This window comes from Podarcis bocagei, assembly GCF_964188305.1.
Source record: "Podarcis bocagei genome assembly, chromosome: 7".
Lineage (NCBI taxonomy): Eukaryota > Metazoa > Chordata > Lepidosauria > Squamata > Lacertidae > Podarcis > Podarcis bocagei.
Window position 1 is genome coordinate 21574099 of NC_138132.1, and position 17729 is coordinate 21591827.

The 17729-nt window shown below is 43.8% G+C and overlaps 1 protein-coding gene across 2 annotated transcripts; it reads left to right on the forward strand.

Moving 5' to 3' along the window:
* Nucleotides 1-326: 326 nt before the first annotated feature.
* On the forward strand, nucleotides 327-16678 carry PTAFR (platelet activating factor receptor). Of its 2 annotated transcripts, none has more exons than XM_081202019.1 (3): nucleotides 327-648; nucleotides 4761-4926; nucleotides 13532-16678. In XM_081202019.1, exon 3 carries the CDS (start codon nucleotides 13581-13583, stop codon nucleotides 14640-14642), a length of 1062 nt encoding a protein of 353 aa, XP_081058145.1. In that variant the 5' UTR covers nucleotides 327-648; nucleotides 4761-4926; nucleotides 13532-13580; the 3' UTR covers nucleotides 14643-16678. The 2 variants fall into 2 exon arrangements, with proteins under 2 accessions (XP_081058145.1, XP_081058146.1); XM_081202020.1 differs by lacking the exon at nucleotides 327-648 and adding an exon at nucleotides 4231-4628.
* Nucleotides 16679-17729: the final 1051 nt, after the last annotated feature.

Here is a 17729-nt window from a genome sequence, read left to right on the forward strand (position 1 = left end):
CTAACATCACATGGGGGTCCCCAAAGCTGAAGCTGGCGTGTGGTGTTTTTCTGATGAAGAGTCCTTGTTCAAATTGTGTTGTATGGGACTGTAGGTCCTGAGTTCCTGGAAAATAACAATGAAAATGATTTTTAAAAAATGGGATGCAGAATTTGTTGGATAGGTTGCTCTCTCAGACACAAGGTGATACCAGAATAAAATTAGAAGCAGAGACCTGCTGAAGCATGCCATGGGGCTGTGACTCACTCACCAGAGAGTCCACTCCCTCTGCGGCGTTTTTGTTTTTTGTTTGCTTCCTGCTATTACTACTAGTAAATGAGTTGGGCAACACATCCAACATGATGGGATTTCCCAGGGCTTAATCCGTAAACACGCAGAGAGAGAGTGTGTGCGTTTCGGTGCTTCCGGCGCCCTACTCTTTCTACATAGGGAAAGCTTCCCTTTGATTTTCAACCAGTGATTATTCCCTTCCCGAATAAGTAAAAAGCCAGGCAGAGCACCTCTGACAGGAAGAAAGCCTAGTAAAAGCCGCACAAGCCCTACCAAGGAAGACGTTCCCTCAGCTGTGGGAGAATGTGGAGCAGGATCTGAGAAGTAGCCTGAGGAGAAGGTCCAGGATCTGGGCTGATCTATATCCTGTGGAAAGGGGTAAGACCTCTGCTTGGTTTTGAGGTGGCGCTAAATAGGGATGGGTGAATCCGGCAGTTCCACTTTCTCTCAGTTTCTCTTTTTTCAAGCCTTAAGTTCAATCTCCACATTTCCGCATTTATTTTTTTAAAGTCCTCATGAAAATTCATCGGCACTTTGTGTCAATTTATCCTAATATGCACACATTCACATGTAGTTTTGCCTAATAGACACATTTTTGAAGAACAGTGTTCCCTGATGGAATACATTTGTATGAATTTGAAAGATCCGAAGGTAAGAAGTGGGCTCAGTCAGAGTGTTATGGAGCCCTAAAATCTGTAACCCCCTTGAGTGGAGCATCTTCCTGGGTGGTTAAGTGTAACTTTAGGCAATTTATGGTTTCCACTGGCTCCTCCTGAGCCTCAGATTTGTGAGGGCTAGTAGTGGAGGCCTCCTTCCCTGACAAGGGTCTCTTTTCTTACTCTCTTTATCAGTTGCTGGCATGACAGAGATTCAGATAGTTAATGATGCAAAGAGAGCAAAGAGGATTTTTCTAATTATTATTATTCCCTCACTCTAAAAACCCCAATTCAGAGTTATCAAATGTTTTGGGAGGAGGATGCTGGGATAGACAAGGCATTTTGTACTTCAGGCTTTTATTGAGCTTACTCTTTTAAGTTCTGGTACAGACCCCTGGCCTTTGCATAAGATGTGCTGAGCAGAGAAAAACCAGGATGTACATATTGTTGAACATAACAAGGAACTATTTATGTCACATATGAAGAACTGCCTCATCAGAAGGGATGGAAGGCTGTCAATTTTGGTTCTCTCGGTTTCTCATGCTTCCATTCTTAAATTCAGTTCTCTACATTCCTGCTGCACTTTGCTTTTTTGAAGAAAAAAAAATCCTCATGAAAATTCACCAGCATTTTGGTGAGAAATTCTCCTAAGAAATACATTTTTGTATGCTGTTTTGACTAATATACACACAACTTTTGCAAACGACATTTCCCAACTCAATGCATTTTTGTCTATTATTTTCACTAATTTGTTAAATTTTATGTGCACTTTTCCTGAACATATGCATTTTTGGCAAACTTTGATTGGAGAACCGCATCACAAAATTGGGATAGGTTTCAAAGAAGGGCTATGTTTCTGTTCTCATATGGTAGAGCATTTGCTTTGCATGCGAAAGGTTCCTGATTCAATTCCAGGCATCTCCAACTAGGGCTGGGAAAGACTCCTTACTGGAAACCTTGGATAGCCAGTCAAAGTAGTCTATATATAGCTCAATGGACCAATTGGTCTGACTCAATACAAGGTGGCTTCCAATGTTTCTTGATTATGATTACTACTCTCCAAGAGACACTTATTTCCACATGCAATTGTGTGTGTGTGTTTGTGCATTTCAAATAGAACATGAGTAGCAGTGGCAGCTCCATGTTTTGGAGGGCCCTCAGGCAAGAAACCCTCCATGGGTCCTGTTGTGATTAACTGGGTCAGTTGCCTATTGAACCCCTTTTGCATGCGGAATGAGCAACATTTGGCGAGTGAACCTTAAAGAGTAGACTTCACTTGTTGCAATCACAGTCATGCACAGTGATGTTTGTAGAGTAAGAAAAATATCCAAGTAGTTCATTATAGGATGAACATAACTTGGATAGAAATGTTTCCCGAGCTATCGTAACTCAGAAGGTTAGAGGTACAGGGATAATCTGGGAATCTGGGGGTCCCTATATATCGTGTTGAGGGGAGGGGAGGTGATTTCACTCACTTCCCGTACACCCACTCCCTTGTGTTTATTTACGAGAAGCCAAGTTACAGGGAACCAGGCAGAGGGCCTTCTCGGTAGTTGCACCTACTGTATGGAACGCCCTCTCATATGATGTCAAGGAAATAAACAGCTATCTGACTTTTAGAAGACATCTGAAGGCAGCCCAGTTTAGGGAAGTTTTAATGTTTGATCATGTTTTTTATATTCTGTTGGGAGCCATCCAGAGTGGGCAGGGTATTATTATTATTATTATTATCATTATTATTATTATTATTATTATTATTATTATTAGTATTATTAGTATTATTATTATCATCATCATCATCCAATTATCATCCCTGGTCTCTTCATGCCTGCTTAACCCTTTGTTTTACACCCCATTGGCAATGCTCTGATTTATATCATACAACTTTTTCTTGTGCGGAGAGAAGGTATGATGCAATTAGTTGATGCCAGACTGTGTGGGGTGAACAGGTTTGTTGAGATCAGAAGGAAATTGCAGAAACAAGGTCTCCTGATGATTCAGAGCCCTATTCAGCAGTGGTGCTAAGATTTTGATCTGTTTTCATATCTGGCCGCCCTGAAGTTTCAAGCACATCTAGACTCGGTCATAAGTCAAATTATGGTCATTCTCATCTTCACAAGCTCCAGAGTTCTTTGGCCTAGTAGCTCTCACAGCACATAACATTGTACTTTCATGCAAGATAGCACAGAATTCTGTCTGTTGGGTGGCATGGGGAATGATGATGATGATGATATGAATATGTTACTTATACCCACCACCCATCAGACTAGGTTTCACCAGCCACTCTGGGCAACTTCCAACAGAATATAAAAAATATAATGAAACACCAGACATTAAAAATTTCCCTATACAGGGCTGCCTTCAGATGTCTTCTAAAAGTTGTCTAGTTATTTATCTCCTTGACAACTGCTGCAAGGGCGTTCAACAGGGTGGGCACCACTGCCAAGAAGCCCCTCTGCCTGGTTCCCTGTAACTTCTCTTTTCGCAATGAGGGAACTGCCAGAAGGCCCTCAGAGTTGGACTTCAGTGTAGGCTGAATGATGGGGGTGGAGACGCTCCTTGAGGTATACAGGGGCAAGGCTGTTTAGGGCTTTAAAAGGCTTGTTGCTGTTGTATTGTTCATCAGCCAATGGGGCAGTAGGCAAGGGTGCCATCTTGAATAAAATATTGGGGGGCCCAGGTAAGCCCCGCCCTGCATATGTAGCACATGCACACCAGTTGAATGGCAATGCTCATTAACTTTTTGGGTGGGCTGGCCCCTTCGTTGTTGGACTACAACTCCCAGTAACCCTGGCCAGCATGACCAATCAGCAGGGATGATGGGAGTTGTGGTCTAATATAACATCAAGAAACCCACGCGTTGTCTATTCTTGAACAGGGATGGGAGACAAATTTGATTCCATTTGCATTTAAAGGTGAACACTTTCTGAAACAATACATAGGCCGAAACAGAGCCAGACTTCTAAATTCAAACTTCTTCTTCGAATTTGGCAATGAATTTATCCAGTCAAGTAACGTGTACAAAAATGCATACGCTACGGTAAAGTGTGCATAAAAATGCATATATTAGTGAAAGCAACATTCAGAAGAGCATTATACTAAATAAAATTTCTCTGCAGAAATGTGCGTTTATACAAAAATGTGTATATTTGGGGAAATTTGCAATTAAATGCTGATGAGGACTTTAAAGGCGGGAAACCACAAACTGGTGTTGAAATGTGAAGAAATGATCTTGAGATAAAAAAAAATGAAACTGAAAAATGTTACTGATATCCTGTGTACAGAGAGGTATGATCCAGTGCAGGAGATATGTGCCCTGCTTCTGACCCTCTCCAATATCTGTCAGGAAGCCTTGTGAGCATTGCATCATGTTTTACTGGTTCCATTTGAATCCTACCCTCTGAAGTGGCTAAGATTGTTGTGAGAAAAGCGTGTCGTTGCAGGCGAAAACGTGCCACTCCAAGGGCAGCTGGGGTGGGGAGAGAGGTTGTCTGCCTGCTGCAAACTGACATTTAACTTGCAAAGACCAGATGAAGGCGTCCGTGCAGCTTTGGGGCAATGGCTTTCTGTGCTTGCTGGAAGGAAGTCATTAAACGTTGTCATTAGATTTATGACTAATGATAGTGAGAAGCTTTTTCCCTGGAGCTTTGGTAGCAGGCAGACCGTGGCTCGGTCACAAGAGCCTTTCAGAAGCAAATCTAGGTTAGCAATGGCTTGTCGTGGCTCTCCCGCCCTCTTGCAGTTAATTGTCTTCCTCTTAGCCTTACTCAACATTGCATTTCCTTGGTGACAGTGATGACACCCCTTGTTTCTTCACTCCCAATGACTACGCAGGTGCCTCTTGCAGGGTCCTTCTGGTTTGTGGAAGTTGGCAGCGTGGCAAAGAGCCTCAAGCTTCAGACTGGCAGAGGGTTCGTTCGCAAGCACCCAAGACTCGCCTATTGATGAACTCCCTCTATCAACTTGGATTCAGTGGAGAATATCCTTCCTCTAGACTCTGGTAAGTGGAGACTGCTCTTACAGATGCAATTCTTAGGGCATTTGCTGGGAATATCTTCTGATTTTGCAGCACTTTCCCAAAATGCTCAGAGGAGCTTGGTTGCACTCACAACACTGCATTTCTATTGAACAATAAGTACAATTATTGTTGTGATTGTGATTATATTTTTATTTCTTTCCTACCCTTCACCACTAGGTCTCAGACCTTGTTTCTGCACTTAATATTAAAATTGGTTCAGAAGAAATAATGGTGATGATATTTAATAGTGTTAAAGTAATTATTATTATTTTTCAGGTCAGGCTTCCATTGGACTTTTTAATTTGTCTCTTAAACTGTGTCAAGGATTAACCATTCCAAACATATAAAATTCAAATCATGTTGTTGTTGTTGTTTAGTTGTTTAGTCATTTAGTTGTGTCTGACTCTTCGTGACCCCATGGACCTCCACTATGACCTGGCCATCTTGGGTGGCCCTGCATGACATAGCTCATAGCTTCCCTGAGTTATTCAAGCCCCTTCGCCATGGCAAGGCAGTGATCCATGAAGGGGATTCAAATCCTGCACATAGTAAATACTACAAGGTTGATGTATGCTAACGCCCATAAACCATACAAATCAGATATAACGAGGGGAAATGGTGAGCAATAAAATTTTATTAGATTAGCAACTATGTTAAAGAACAGAGGAAACTATCAATAGCAACTTGGCGAATGGCGTTTACTAACCAGTTACATAAAAAAGGGAACTGAGAATATCCAGAGGCTGAATGGACTACTTTCTATTACAATGGGTAAAAGAGGTTTACAAGTGTAATATCATAATGCTTGAGGTGTAAATATAAGATTATTTTCACTAAATGGTGTGTGTGTCTGTGTGTATGCTTAATAATGTTGTGTATTTTGATATGGTCCATTACAAATGCAAAATTTTTCTTTTTTTGGTATGCTTCTTCTGGTAGAAGTAAAAGATTTTGAATTTAATAATAATAATAGCAGTGATGATGATGATGCACTCAAGGGGTCCTTCCCTGATTGTTCCCCTCCTCTTTGCCACTGTCCCTGCGATCCTAAGATTGCCCTCTTCCTCTGGGCCCAATGTGAATAACCGTCCATAGAGAACAGGTGGGGTGAGCTGAGGTTGTTCCTGTCACTGCTCACTCAGTCCAAGAGAGGGCAGAGGACCGGCCATGTCTCAGGGACAGAGCATCTGCTTTGCATGCAGAAGGTCCTAGGTTCAATCCCTGGCATTGCCAGGTAGGGCTGTGCATGCCCCCTGCCTGAAACCCCGGACAGCCACTGTCGATCAGTGTAGGCAAAATTGAGCCAAGTGGACCAAGTGTTTGACTTAGTTTAAGGCAGCTCCCTATAAGACATCAGGGGTCAGCAGTGAGTATGATGAGGCATGAACTTCTGCAGGTAACTAGCACACAGGCAACAATATGCAGTGGTACCTCAGGTTAAGAACTTAATTCATTCTGGAGGTCCGTTCTTAACCTGAAACTGTTCTTAACCTGAAGCACCACTTTAGCTAATGGGGCCTTCTGCTGCCGCCGCACCGCTGCTGCGTGATTTCTGTTCTCATCCTGAAGCAAAGTTCTTAACCCGAGGTACTATTTTGGGGTTAGTGGAGTCTGTAACCTGAAGCGTCTGTAACCTGAAGCGTCTGTAACCCGAAGTACCACTGTACAGCAGCAGCGCCATTATATGTGGTGGGCAGCTCTGAGCTGTCCACCGTTGTAACTACAGTGGTATCTTGGGTTACATACGCTTCAGGTTACATACGCTTCAGGTTACAGACTCCGCTAACCCAGAAATAGTGCTTCAGGTTAAGAACTTTGCTTCAGGATAAGAACAGAAATTGGCCCTGACTGAGTTGTGCTGCCTGAAAATGCTGGCTACTTATGCTACGTCTATGAGCTGGAGGCTGCATGCACACAACGTATTTGAAACACATGACTCCCCCTTGCCCAAGAATCCTGAGAACTGTAGTTTGTAAAGGGTGTTGGGAATTGTAGTTCTGTGAGGGACAAAGTAGAGCTCCCAGGATTCTTGGGCAAGGGGAAGTTATGCTGTTTAAATGTTTGGTGTGTCCGCAGATAAGGTGTTTAAACTTCCTTTCAATGTATTGCAGAGCTGTACCTACTGAGGTAGGTGGGCATGTGACGGACGGGTCCCCTCAGCAATGTCCCAAACATCCAACTTTCATTTAAATAAAAAATCAAATTAAATTAAGTCTCCAGCCTTTTGAACTTGTGTGGAGAGATAAGAGGACCTGACTGCAGGCATTGTTCTACCAAATTACTCCCTCAGAAGTATCTTTGGAGTGCTCATGCGCCCCCCTTGACATTCCTTTTATCCATAGGACTGTTCAGTCCAAGCCTTGTTTAAAGATAAATAACTCGAAGAAGGGCGAGATGGGGGTGGAGGCAACCTGGAGTTAACAGCACCTGGAGAATGAATTCTAGAGTGTGAAGAGAAGGGCCAAAGTTCAATTATGGTGGTGGTGATGGGACAAGGGGAGGGAGAGCAGAGAAGGAAGAAAGATTTGTCCCACATTTTAAGACTTCTGAAAGAGAAATGACACTGTATTCACACTCCTATGCTAAACATTTTTTCTCTGAAGTTCCATTGATTTGGATAGACTTCGCTTATAAGGACGCACCCTCAGAATTCAGGGATGTGCAAATCTATCAGTTTTGCTTTCTATCTGTCCCGTCCCCCCCAATTCTTAAGTTTGGTTCTCCACATATCCTTGAGAATTTAAAAAAAACAACTTCCCATGAGAACTCATCAGCCTTCTACGGTATATTTCTCCCAATAAACACATATTTGTATGTGCATTTGTATACAACACTTCACTAGAGAACTGCATTGCAAAGTGTGAATTTCAACAGAAGGTTGTGTTTTGGTTCTCATATTGTTTTGGAAAATGCATATTAGGGAGGTTCACCTTTAAATGTGAACTGTTACACTTGGGTGCAGTGTTGAAGGAAGTATGCTGTACATGAAATGGAATGGGTGTGTGGGTGTCATGGATGGAAGGATCTGCCAATTTCAGTTCGCTCATTTTCTCATTTTTCCAATCTTAAATTCCGTTCTCTACATTTTGCAGCTATTCGTGATTTTTTTTTAAAAAAACAAACCAGCATTTTTGTGAGAGTTTCTCCTAATAAACAGTTTATATGCAGTTTTGCTTTCTGTACAGAGTTTTGCAAGACGTTTCCACTAATAGATGAACTTTTGCAAACACTGTTTGGTTGGAGAACTGAACTGCAAAATTCTGCTAAGTGTGCATTTTGAAGAATAGCTGTGTTTCGGTTTGTGATAGGAAGTTATATTGTTTTGAAAAGTGTGGACTTGATAAGATTAGGCTTTAAATGCATACCAAATTGAACTCTCCCGCTCCTGTCCCTAGTCAGTGCCATTTTGCTCTTTGCCTCAGACAGCAAAATTTCTTGGTCTGCCTTGCTCAGGCCTAAGATTCCTCATCCCTGCTCTAAAGGACAAGAGACACCCAAAGTGTAAAGAGGCTTCCAGAGTTAATCATGCCACAAAGTTAATGGGCAGATGACCTTATCTGGAAAAAGTGGTAAAAAATGACTGTGGGAGGAGGAAGCTCAGAGTTCTAAGAAAGAAAAGGTGTTTGTGGTTCTACTTCCTCTTTCCAAGCAACAGAACTGAAGAAACAGGAGCTTACCAACAAAAAACAACAACCCCAAAACACACATTTAAAATATTTCATGCCAGGGCCAAATAAGGGCACAAACTTCTCTATTTTCCACTTAGTTACTTATTACTCTAATTCCCCACCCTTCCTCCAAGGAGAACAGGGAAGTGTTTGTGGGTGTCTCCCCCCCCTCCTTTTTTCTTTAAAATTCTAACACCAATCTTGCAAAGTAGATTAACGAGAGAGAGAGAGACAGAGACATTCTCCGAGTCTACCAATGAGATCTTCGTAATAGCTGAATAATGATTTGGGCCCATGTAACTCCCATCCTAATCTGGCACTGTAACCCAGACTTCTGAATAAAGTTAATAGCCTGCATTTTTTGCTTTTTTTACTACCCTGCTGGGAGCTGGCAAAAAATGGGAGGGTGAGTCCAGTCCAGAGGCAGATTTAGGGCAGTGCAACCGGTCCCAATCTCAATGGGTGCTGAGCGCAGGGGGTGCCACAGGGCGTTGCAACTATGAGCTGGTGAATTGAGCAGATGGAAGGTGAGGGGCAGGAGGGTGAACTGAATTTTGGCCTTCCACAGGAGGCCATTGAAATCTGAAAGACCAATATCTGCCCCTGTTCAGTCCTCCCTGCAGCAACCTGTTTCATTTTGGCGTTGAGCACAGAGGGCAGACAGAGCACTCTGCCCATCCTTTCCCAGCCTTCCCACCTGTGTAGAATTCCAATAATTCACCTGCTTGCATTTCCTTCACACCTGTGGGTATCAAGCTAGTGCTTAAATACAAAGCTGTTCTTACTACTACAATACACTCTCTTTGTTTAAGGCTGTGTCCACACAAGGGTTTTCATGTGTGTGTTTGTGTACCTTCAGTTTTATGCCTCTGAAATCTCTCTCAATGTTTCCCATCCATACTAGTGGGTGGTGCTTGCTGGGATATATTCGGGATGTTGTTTCCTCCCCTCAGTTAACAGTTCCCCACCCTCCCTAAGTTCCTCAAGTCTGAGATCTGTTCTGGGCATGCACCCAGGTATTTGTGCAGGACCCTCAGGGAAGGATAACCTCAAAGGGGACGTGCGCCATGACTTCCATAAGAGGTCAAAACAGAGGCAGCAATGTATGTCTGCTCAGCTGTAAGTCACTTTTTATTCCAGAAATGCAGCTTCACTTTATCAGCTTGCACCTCAGGCCTAGATTCTTCCAGGCACCAAGTCCTTCAGCCCAGCGTCGTAGCGTGGGTTGTCAGCACCCGGGGCAAGGCAAGTAATTTGCGCCCCCTAACCCCTAACCTGCCGCCGCTGCCAGCTTCTTCTTGCTGCTGCCTGGTCTGGTCTGGTGTGGTTCTCTCCCGCGCTCAGCGCTGTGGTGGGCGGCCGCTGCACTGTCCCTCCCCCAGATAGTCCCTCTCTCTCTCTCTGCACCGCACGCCTGGCACCCACCCCCTCCACAGTGGGCGGCGACCCAGCGGCTCAGATTGGATTCGCACAGCCAGCACTGCAGTGAGAGAGAGTGAGTGAGCCAGGTAGGGACAGAGAGCTGCGAGTGCGAGCGCGCCCCCCAGATGTTGCGCCCGGTGCGGCCGGCCCCTCCTGCACCCCCTATGCTACGCCACTGCTTCAGCCAGACCTCTGCTTCTCAGGGCTACTTCAGCGTCGTGCTTTCTTCAGAGCATCAAACTCTCCTTTCTCCAATATTGTCTCCTCAAGAGTAAGTCCCAAACCACAGGGACAGTCAATTCCACCCAGAGCTGCCTCAGGATTCCACGGGAGGCTCTTCCCCAAAGTGGACAGGGGTCTTCTGTATCAATTCTCTAGGCAGCGCTTAAATCCAGGCCTCACAGAATAGCTCAATTGGTTAGACCGTGGTGCTGGCAACACCAAGGTTGCAAGTTTCTTTTTTTTTTTTTTATAATAATTTTTATTAATTTTCCAAACATATAATAAAACAAAAACAAAACAAAAGCATACAAGACATACAAACAAATAAACATGTATAATTTCTTAAACTTATTTTCCTAAACCTTCTTTCCCGGACTTCCCCATACCTCCCTTTTTCTGCATCCTTATGTTAACCCTTTCTCAGCAACCCTTCGCTTCAGCAAGGTTGCAAGTTTCAACCCAGTAAGGGACAGCTGCACTTTCCTTCATTGCAGGGGGTTGATCCTTAAGGTCCAAATTCTATGATTGTATGAGATTCTATGAGATCTATGCCTCCCCAGGATGCAGGGGGACTAGATAAACATGGGCTGTTGGTCTCACCCCTTTGGCCACACCCCATGATGCTTAGGGGAACAGCCTGAAGAAGACCTCCAATGGGAGAACCACCTAATTTATGTGGAGGTATCTAATTTCGGCATTCAGCTAGACCAGCCTGTTCCCTGTGTCTCCATTAGGCTTCCTCCTCTTCTCCCCTCCCTCTGGTGCTTTTTACATCCTCCCTGTCTCCCCTTCCTTCCTTCTGCCTAAGGTACCACAGCTAAGCTCCTTCTCTGCCATTAGGTAGCAGGTGGAATGTGCCCTGCCCTTCTTCTCACACAGGTGTGATCAGGCGATGTCCAAATGTGGTCTCCTCAGGAATCAATGCCTGGTTGATGCCTGCTGGCCATGCATGCAGGTATTTGTTTAGCTGTGACTACACATTTTTTTTAAATAAAAAAACCATGTTTTCCCATATATGAGAGCCGCACAAAAGAGGAGTCAAAGATAAGTAAATAAATATGAGTCACTTCAAATCAAGCAAGCATTTGGAGCTGATTGTATCGAAGGCCGCCACTTTCTGTCTTCCGTTCTTCCTTTCTGACATCCTGTAGTTGCATAAGTAAATGTTATTTTTATTTTCAATGCAGATATTTTGGCAAACGGTAGTTTTCCACAAGAGCTCTGCTAAAAGAATAAAAATAAAGTTCCGCAACAACTAGTAGGAAAGGACAGGCTACATCCTTTCCTTTGGGCTGATGGAAGCAAAATGGAAGCCGAGGTTTTATGACAACAGAATTGCCACCACACATGTAAAAATATCTGTCTACACAGCATGCTTCACTTCAGTATGTCCACAGCTGGGTAACATTCAAGTTTATATCAGATTTTTGTTCCCGGTCTGATTATCCGCAGATTGGGGAAATCTAAATTTAACAGGGGGGTGAGAAGGACATTAGGTGGACAACACACAAAAATATAGACACAAGCAGTTTCAAATCCACATTAAACTCCAGTGTGGATAAGTTGCTTGTGATGACTGTACTCAAATCATTTTCACCCCTTGGCAAAATGAGTTTTGCAGGCTTTCTTACTATACAAAAAACGCACACAACCAAATCTGTTTGAACAGAAACAGTAGTATGGGGAAAGAGGTATGTAGACCATAAGAGGGTCTGGAAATCAAGCCTTACAGGGAGTGGTTGAAGGAGTTGGGTATGTTTAGCCTGGAAAAGAGGAACCTGAGTGGAGATATGATGACTACTGTATCTTCAAATATTGCAAGAGCTGTCACACGGAAGATGGAGAAAGTTTGTTTTCTCCTGCTCTGGAAAGTAGGACTCGAACCGATGGAATCAAGTTATAAGAAAGGAGATTGCAACTGAACATATGGAAAAACTTTCTGACAGTAAGAGCTGTTTGCCAGTGGAACAGACTCCCTCGGGAGGCTGTGGGCTCTCCTTCCTTGGAGGTTTTTATGCACAGGTTGAATGGCCATCTGTCATGGATGCTTTAGCTGAGATTCCTACATTGTAGGGGGTTGGACTTGATGACCCTTGGAGTCCCTTCCAACTCTATGATTCTATCTTCTGAAAAATGAATGTGGTTTTTTTTCAGCCTGAGACTCAATTTACACCCTGTGAAAGGCAGAATCCTAAAATGTGAAAACCCAGTTAATTGATGAGTTGGCAGTGGTATCTCTTTTACAATTACTATTTACTTTTATTATATTATATATTTACAGTTTTATGCTGTAATAATATAATAATAAATTATTGTTCCTAAGTAAGCATGCATAGGACTGCAGCATTGTTGTTGTTGTTTAGTCATTTAGTCGTGTCTGACTCTTCATGACCCCATGGACCAGAGCACGCCAGGCACTCCTGTCTTCCACTGCCTCCTGCAGTTTGGTCAGACTCATGTTTGTAGCTTCGCGAACACTGCCCAACCATCTCGTCCTCTGTCGTCCCCTTCCCCTTGTGCCCTCCATCTTTCCCAACATCAGGGTCTTTTCCAGGGAGTCTTCTCTTCTCATGAGGTGGCCAAAGTATTGGAGCCTCAGCTTCCGCCGGCAGCATTAGGCCTCATAAAAATAGCTGTTTTCAAATCCATTTATTTTTTTTAAAAATAAAAGCATAGGCATCTTGTTGTTTTATCCGAGAAAACACGAACAAATTAAGCAGGGGATTTTTATTTTTTTTAACCACACCACATTGGCAAATCACACAATTCTTTCTGTGGTTAATGTGACCCGTGGGCACTTCTCAATCTCACGGGGAAAGATCCTCTTCTGCAGATGTCTCTTTTCTGCAGAGCTTTCACTTCCTCTTAGGAAGCAGTAAGAGGTTTAACATAGTCACACAGCTTTACAAAGTGTCAATCAAGCTGTGTAGTCTGAAAAAGTCAAATGATTCTTCTGTTCGGAAACAGGTGTGGTACCATTCCGGTTTTGCAGGGTCTAGTCTAGGGCCCCCAAACTCCAGGTGCTTTCATTTGGGCCCCAGATCTCCTATCCCTCCCCCACTTTTCAAAAACCTTTTTTAAAGCTAGGGATGTTAAAGTCTATCAAAAATGGAAATGGGAACTGAAGTGCCAGTTTGCTTATTCATCCCATCTTAGGACAGCGGGTGTTAACCACCTCTCTGTCAGGGATTGAACTTCTGCATACAAAGCATTGTGTTTCATTGCTGAATGTTGCCTCCCTCTTGCATTATTCATTTCCTTCTCTCTCTTTTCAGGATAAGAAAAACAGAGCTTCATTAAAAGAATAACGTGATTGCTGCAGCCATGTCCCGAAAGGGTGAAAGTAACAACTTCTCATTGCTTCCCGTCGCGAAGGAAGATTGCCACGTGGATTCCGAGTTCAGATATACCCTGTTCACTGTCTACTATAGCATCATTTTCATTCTGGGCTTCATAGCCAACAGCTACGTCCTGTGGCTTTTCACACGGGTTTATGCTACGAAGAAACTAAACGAAATAAAGATATTCATGGTCAGCTTGACGACAGCCGACCTGCTCTTCCTGATCACGTTGCCAATGTGGATCGTGTATTACCACTACAGAGGAGACTGGATCATGCCCAGCTTTTTGTGTAACTTGGCTGGTTACTTATTCTTTGTGAACACCTACTGCTCAGTTGCCTTCCTCGGGGTCATAACGTACAATCGGTACCAAGCAGTCACAAAGCCCATTTCAGCAGCTCAGTCTACCACGCGAAGAAGGGGCATCTATGTCACAATAGCTATCTGGGTCCTGATCGCGGGCCCTTCTTCGTACTTCCTGTTTGGCAGCGGCACTACCCAAGAGGGGCATGTGACACGCTGTTTTGAGCGCTACGACCCAGAAAGCAGTAACATCCCTGTCCTTGCCTCCCACATCGTCATTTGCATTTGTTTCTTTATCACCTTCCTGATTGTCGTGGTATGCAATGCCTCCATTATCCGGACACTGCTCTCCCAAAAACCTCAAGCTCGGAAGAGCGCCCACATCAGGCAAAGGGCACTCTATTTGGTGTGCACTGTCATGATTGTGTTTGTGGTCTGTTTCGTGCCTCACCACATTGTGGACCTTCCCTGGACCTTGATGGTTCTGGGCAAATGGGATATAAGCTGTAGGAGCAAAAGGTGGTGGGATCACATCCACCAGGTCACCCTGTTCCTCCTGGGGGCCAACTGCGTTCTGGATCCTGTCATTTACTGCTTCCTCACCAAAAAGTTCAGGAAACACCTTTCTGAGAACTTGAAAAACATAAAGGACAGTCGAAAGTGTTCCAGGCAAACAACAGAGACCACCGTGGAAGGGATGGTGGCGATGGAAGAGGGCTTCCATGCCTCCATCAAACCTTAAAAGTCTTCTTTTCTGCTTATGCAGCAGCAAATTCAGGCTGGTGACTGACACAGACTCTGCATTTCATCAAGAGCCTGGCAGATGCACACAGCTTTCCAGCTCTTCCCTAGATGCAATGGCAGGAACTGAAATGCACTTAGGAGGGCTAGAACACTGTGACTCAGGAAGAACGCGGACTATCTAAGTTGTCCTTTGTTGTAACAAAAGGGAAATGCTTGGAATCATTTATGATGTCTTTTAAAAAGATGGACATTACATTCGTTTTCTGGTTCGGATGCGGATTGTAGTGACATTTAGTTCCATAATTTCATCCTGAAGCTAGCTCAGAACTCTCCGGAGAGGGTTGGGCATCAGGGATGGGCATCCTTCAGCACCTGCTGAGATTTGTCTCTCATCTCAAAGCCCACTGCCAACCCTTAGAGCCTCCTGGCTCTCTACTTATTCCCCCAGAGTGATTGAGCTATCTCAGCTGTGATAGGAACAAGGAAAAGGAACAACAGTGTTGGCTCAGCTCAGCTTCCTCCTTTGAGTAGCCATTCAGATTGGGCCTACAGCAGTGAAAAGCTGGACAATAAGGGCAAATGGGGCACAACCCCACAAGTTTGAGCCTACTCCCACCTGCCTGCTTTCTTTTTTACACTTGGCCAGGGGATGGCTCTGGCTCCTACTGCTGGTTTCCCTGACTTTCACCCAGTGGGCACCAGCCACCCTGACCCAGAGAAAGAGGATAATTGACTGGCAACGGTGACAGTGGCATGGAGAAGGTGGGCCTGTCAGGGAGGAGGCTCCACTGAAGGCATCTAACCTAAAATATGCACACTTCCCCCAATCACTCTTGAATTAATACTATTTGGGCTTCAAAAGCAACAGGGACTATTGTAACACTCAGTGGCCATAGAACAGGGGTGGGGAACCAATAGCATTACATAGATTACATCTTCCATCGTGCCATAGCTGTCAACGTTTCCCTTTTTTTAAGGGAAATCCCCTTATCCCAAATAGGATTCCTCGCAAGAAAAGGGAAAAGTTGACAGCTATGTATCGTCCCTGATCACTACTCATGCTGACTGGTAGCTGAGCCCAGCAACAACTGGAGGGCCACGTTCTCCATCTCTACCATAGGCTGTCATCCAGAAATCATCATAATCTGAGAGCAGAGATTTTGCATAAATTTACCTGCAGGTCTCAGGTGTGCATTCAATGTACACATGGTAGAAATTTCAGGAACTGAGGGGAGAAAAGGAATGGGTTCAGGAATGGACCATAGCTCAGGGGTTGAGAACATGCTTTTTCTATAATCAGGTCGTTGACTGATTAATGTTCTCTGACCTTCTAAATGTTTTTGTGGCGAGGGGGGTGTTATCTGTTTGTTTTTGTTTTATTGTGTTATTTTGTGTTCTCATTTTGTATTTTTATGCTGTGAACCGCCCTGTGATTTTTGGATGAAGGATGGTATACAAATTTAATAAGTAATAAAAAAAATAATGCTGCTTCTCATTCAGAAGGTCCAAGGTTAAATTCATGGCTTCTCTAGCTGAAAAGTTCAGATAGCAGGTGTTGGCTAATATACAGATTGGGTATAAGACTGCTTAATGTGTATTTAAAATATTTCCACATTTCTGCTTTTGTGATGTGAGGAGGGTAGGAGAAAGCCCTAGATCAGGCATAGGCAAACTTGACCCTCCAGATGTTTTGAAACTACAATTCCCATCATCCCTGACCACTGGTCCTGTTAGCTAGGGATCATGGGAGTTGTAGGCCAAAAACATCTGGAGGGCTGAGTTTGCCAATGCAAACTCTAGATCATAGAGGGCTGGTCCCTACCCAAATAGATTATCCATTTTTCTGCTTGGCAAACCATAGCACCAATGGAACGGCACTCAGAAGTAAAAGTGAGAAGCCACTGTAAACACCATGCTTATTCACTGCATATACAGAAACTATGCTAACACCATACTATCATGGAAATCCTGAAAAGTTGTATACCTGTTGCTTGTCTGTAGTTTCATTAATAAAAACGACAGCTCTAACCATTATAGCTGTTCAGCACTACTACTTTCAGCCCAGTGGGCATGTCTGTAGATTTTTTTGGTGTAGGGTCATATTGAGGATCACACTAGTACAGATGTCTGGAAAAGAATAGCAGATTCTAGGCTGGGGACTTTTACCCATGGGCTGAGGACACCAGAGAGGGGCAGGAAAACATGAACAGGATGGGAGACAGAAGACCACCAAGTGGAATGTCTGGGATGTGGAAGAGCTACACTGCAGCTTCTGAGTCCACTAGAGCATGAATCCTCACACTTCCTCCTGCTGTCAAATCCAGGGAGATTTGAGCACTGAAACTCAAACCCAAGCTTCCTCAATAGAACAGGAAGGCTGAATGACATTGTAGGGCAGAGATGGGGAACTTGTGGTCCTTGAGATGTTGTTAAGATTTCAATGCCAATTGATCCCAGCCAGTAAGGCTAATGGTCTGAGATTACAGGAAGCCAAAATTTGGAGGGGCATAGGTTGTTGACCTCTGTTCTAGGGAACTCTATGGTCAGGAGACCTGGTTAATTCAATCCCTTAAAGGAGAGACCCTCTGTGAATATAAAATTATCCAATGATGTTGGGGTGGGGCCCACCAATGTATGATGAAAGGAGAGAAAGTGGAGAGCCAAATGCATACCATCTAACATTTCACAGATGGAAATACAGACATGATTGCCATACTCACAGCGCCACATAAAGGTTACCACTGCAGTGTCCCTACGTTACACACTGGTGCTCTATGCTGCTTGCTGAATCTGTCTATTATGCAGTAGCTTTGTCCCAATGGATTTAAAAGCCAATAATGTGATTATTCTTAAAGTTAACAGTATACTATTGTCCTCCAATGTATCGTCAACAATTCGAAACACAGCCCAGCAGCTTCAGTGGGTGAAATCAACCCTCAGGAGGGAAGTGGAACCTGAGTAGCAACTCACATTAACATTTTAACATATTTACTCATCTTTTTTATATATATATTCTTTGAGTGCTTTCAGAAGTAAAGTGTCATTAAATCAACCAATAGGTTTATTTGAACCAGGCAGAGGGGAA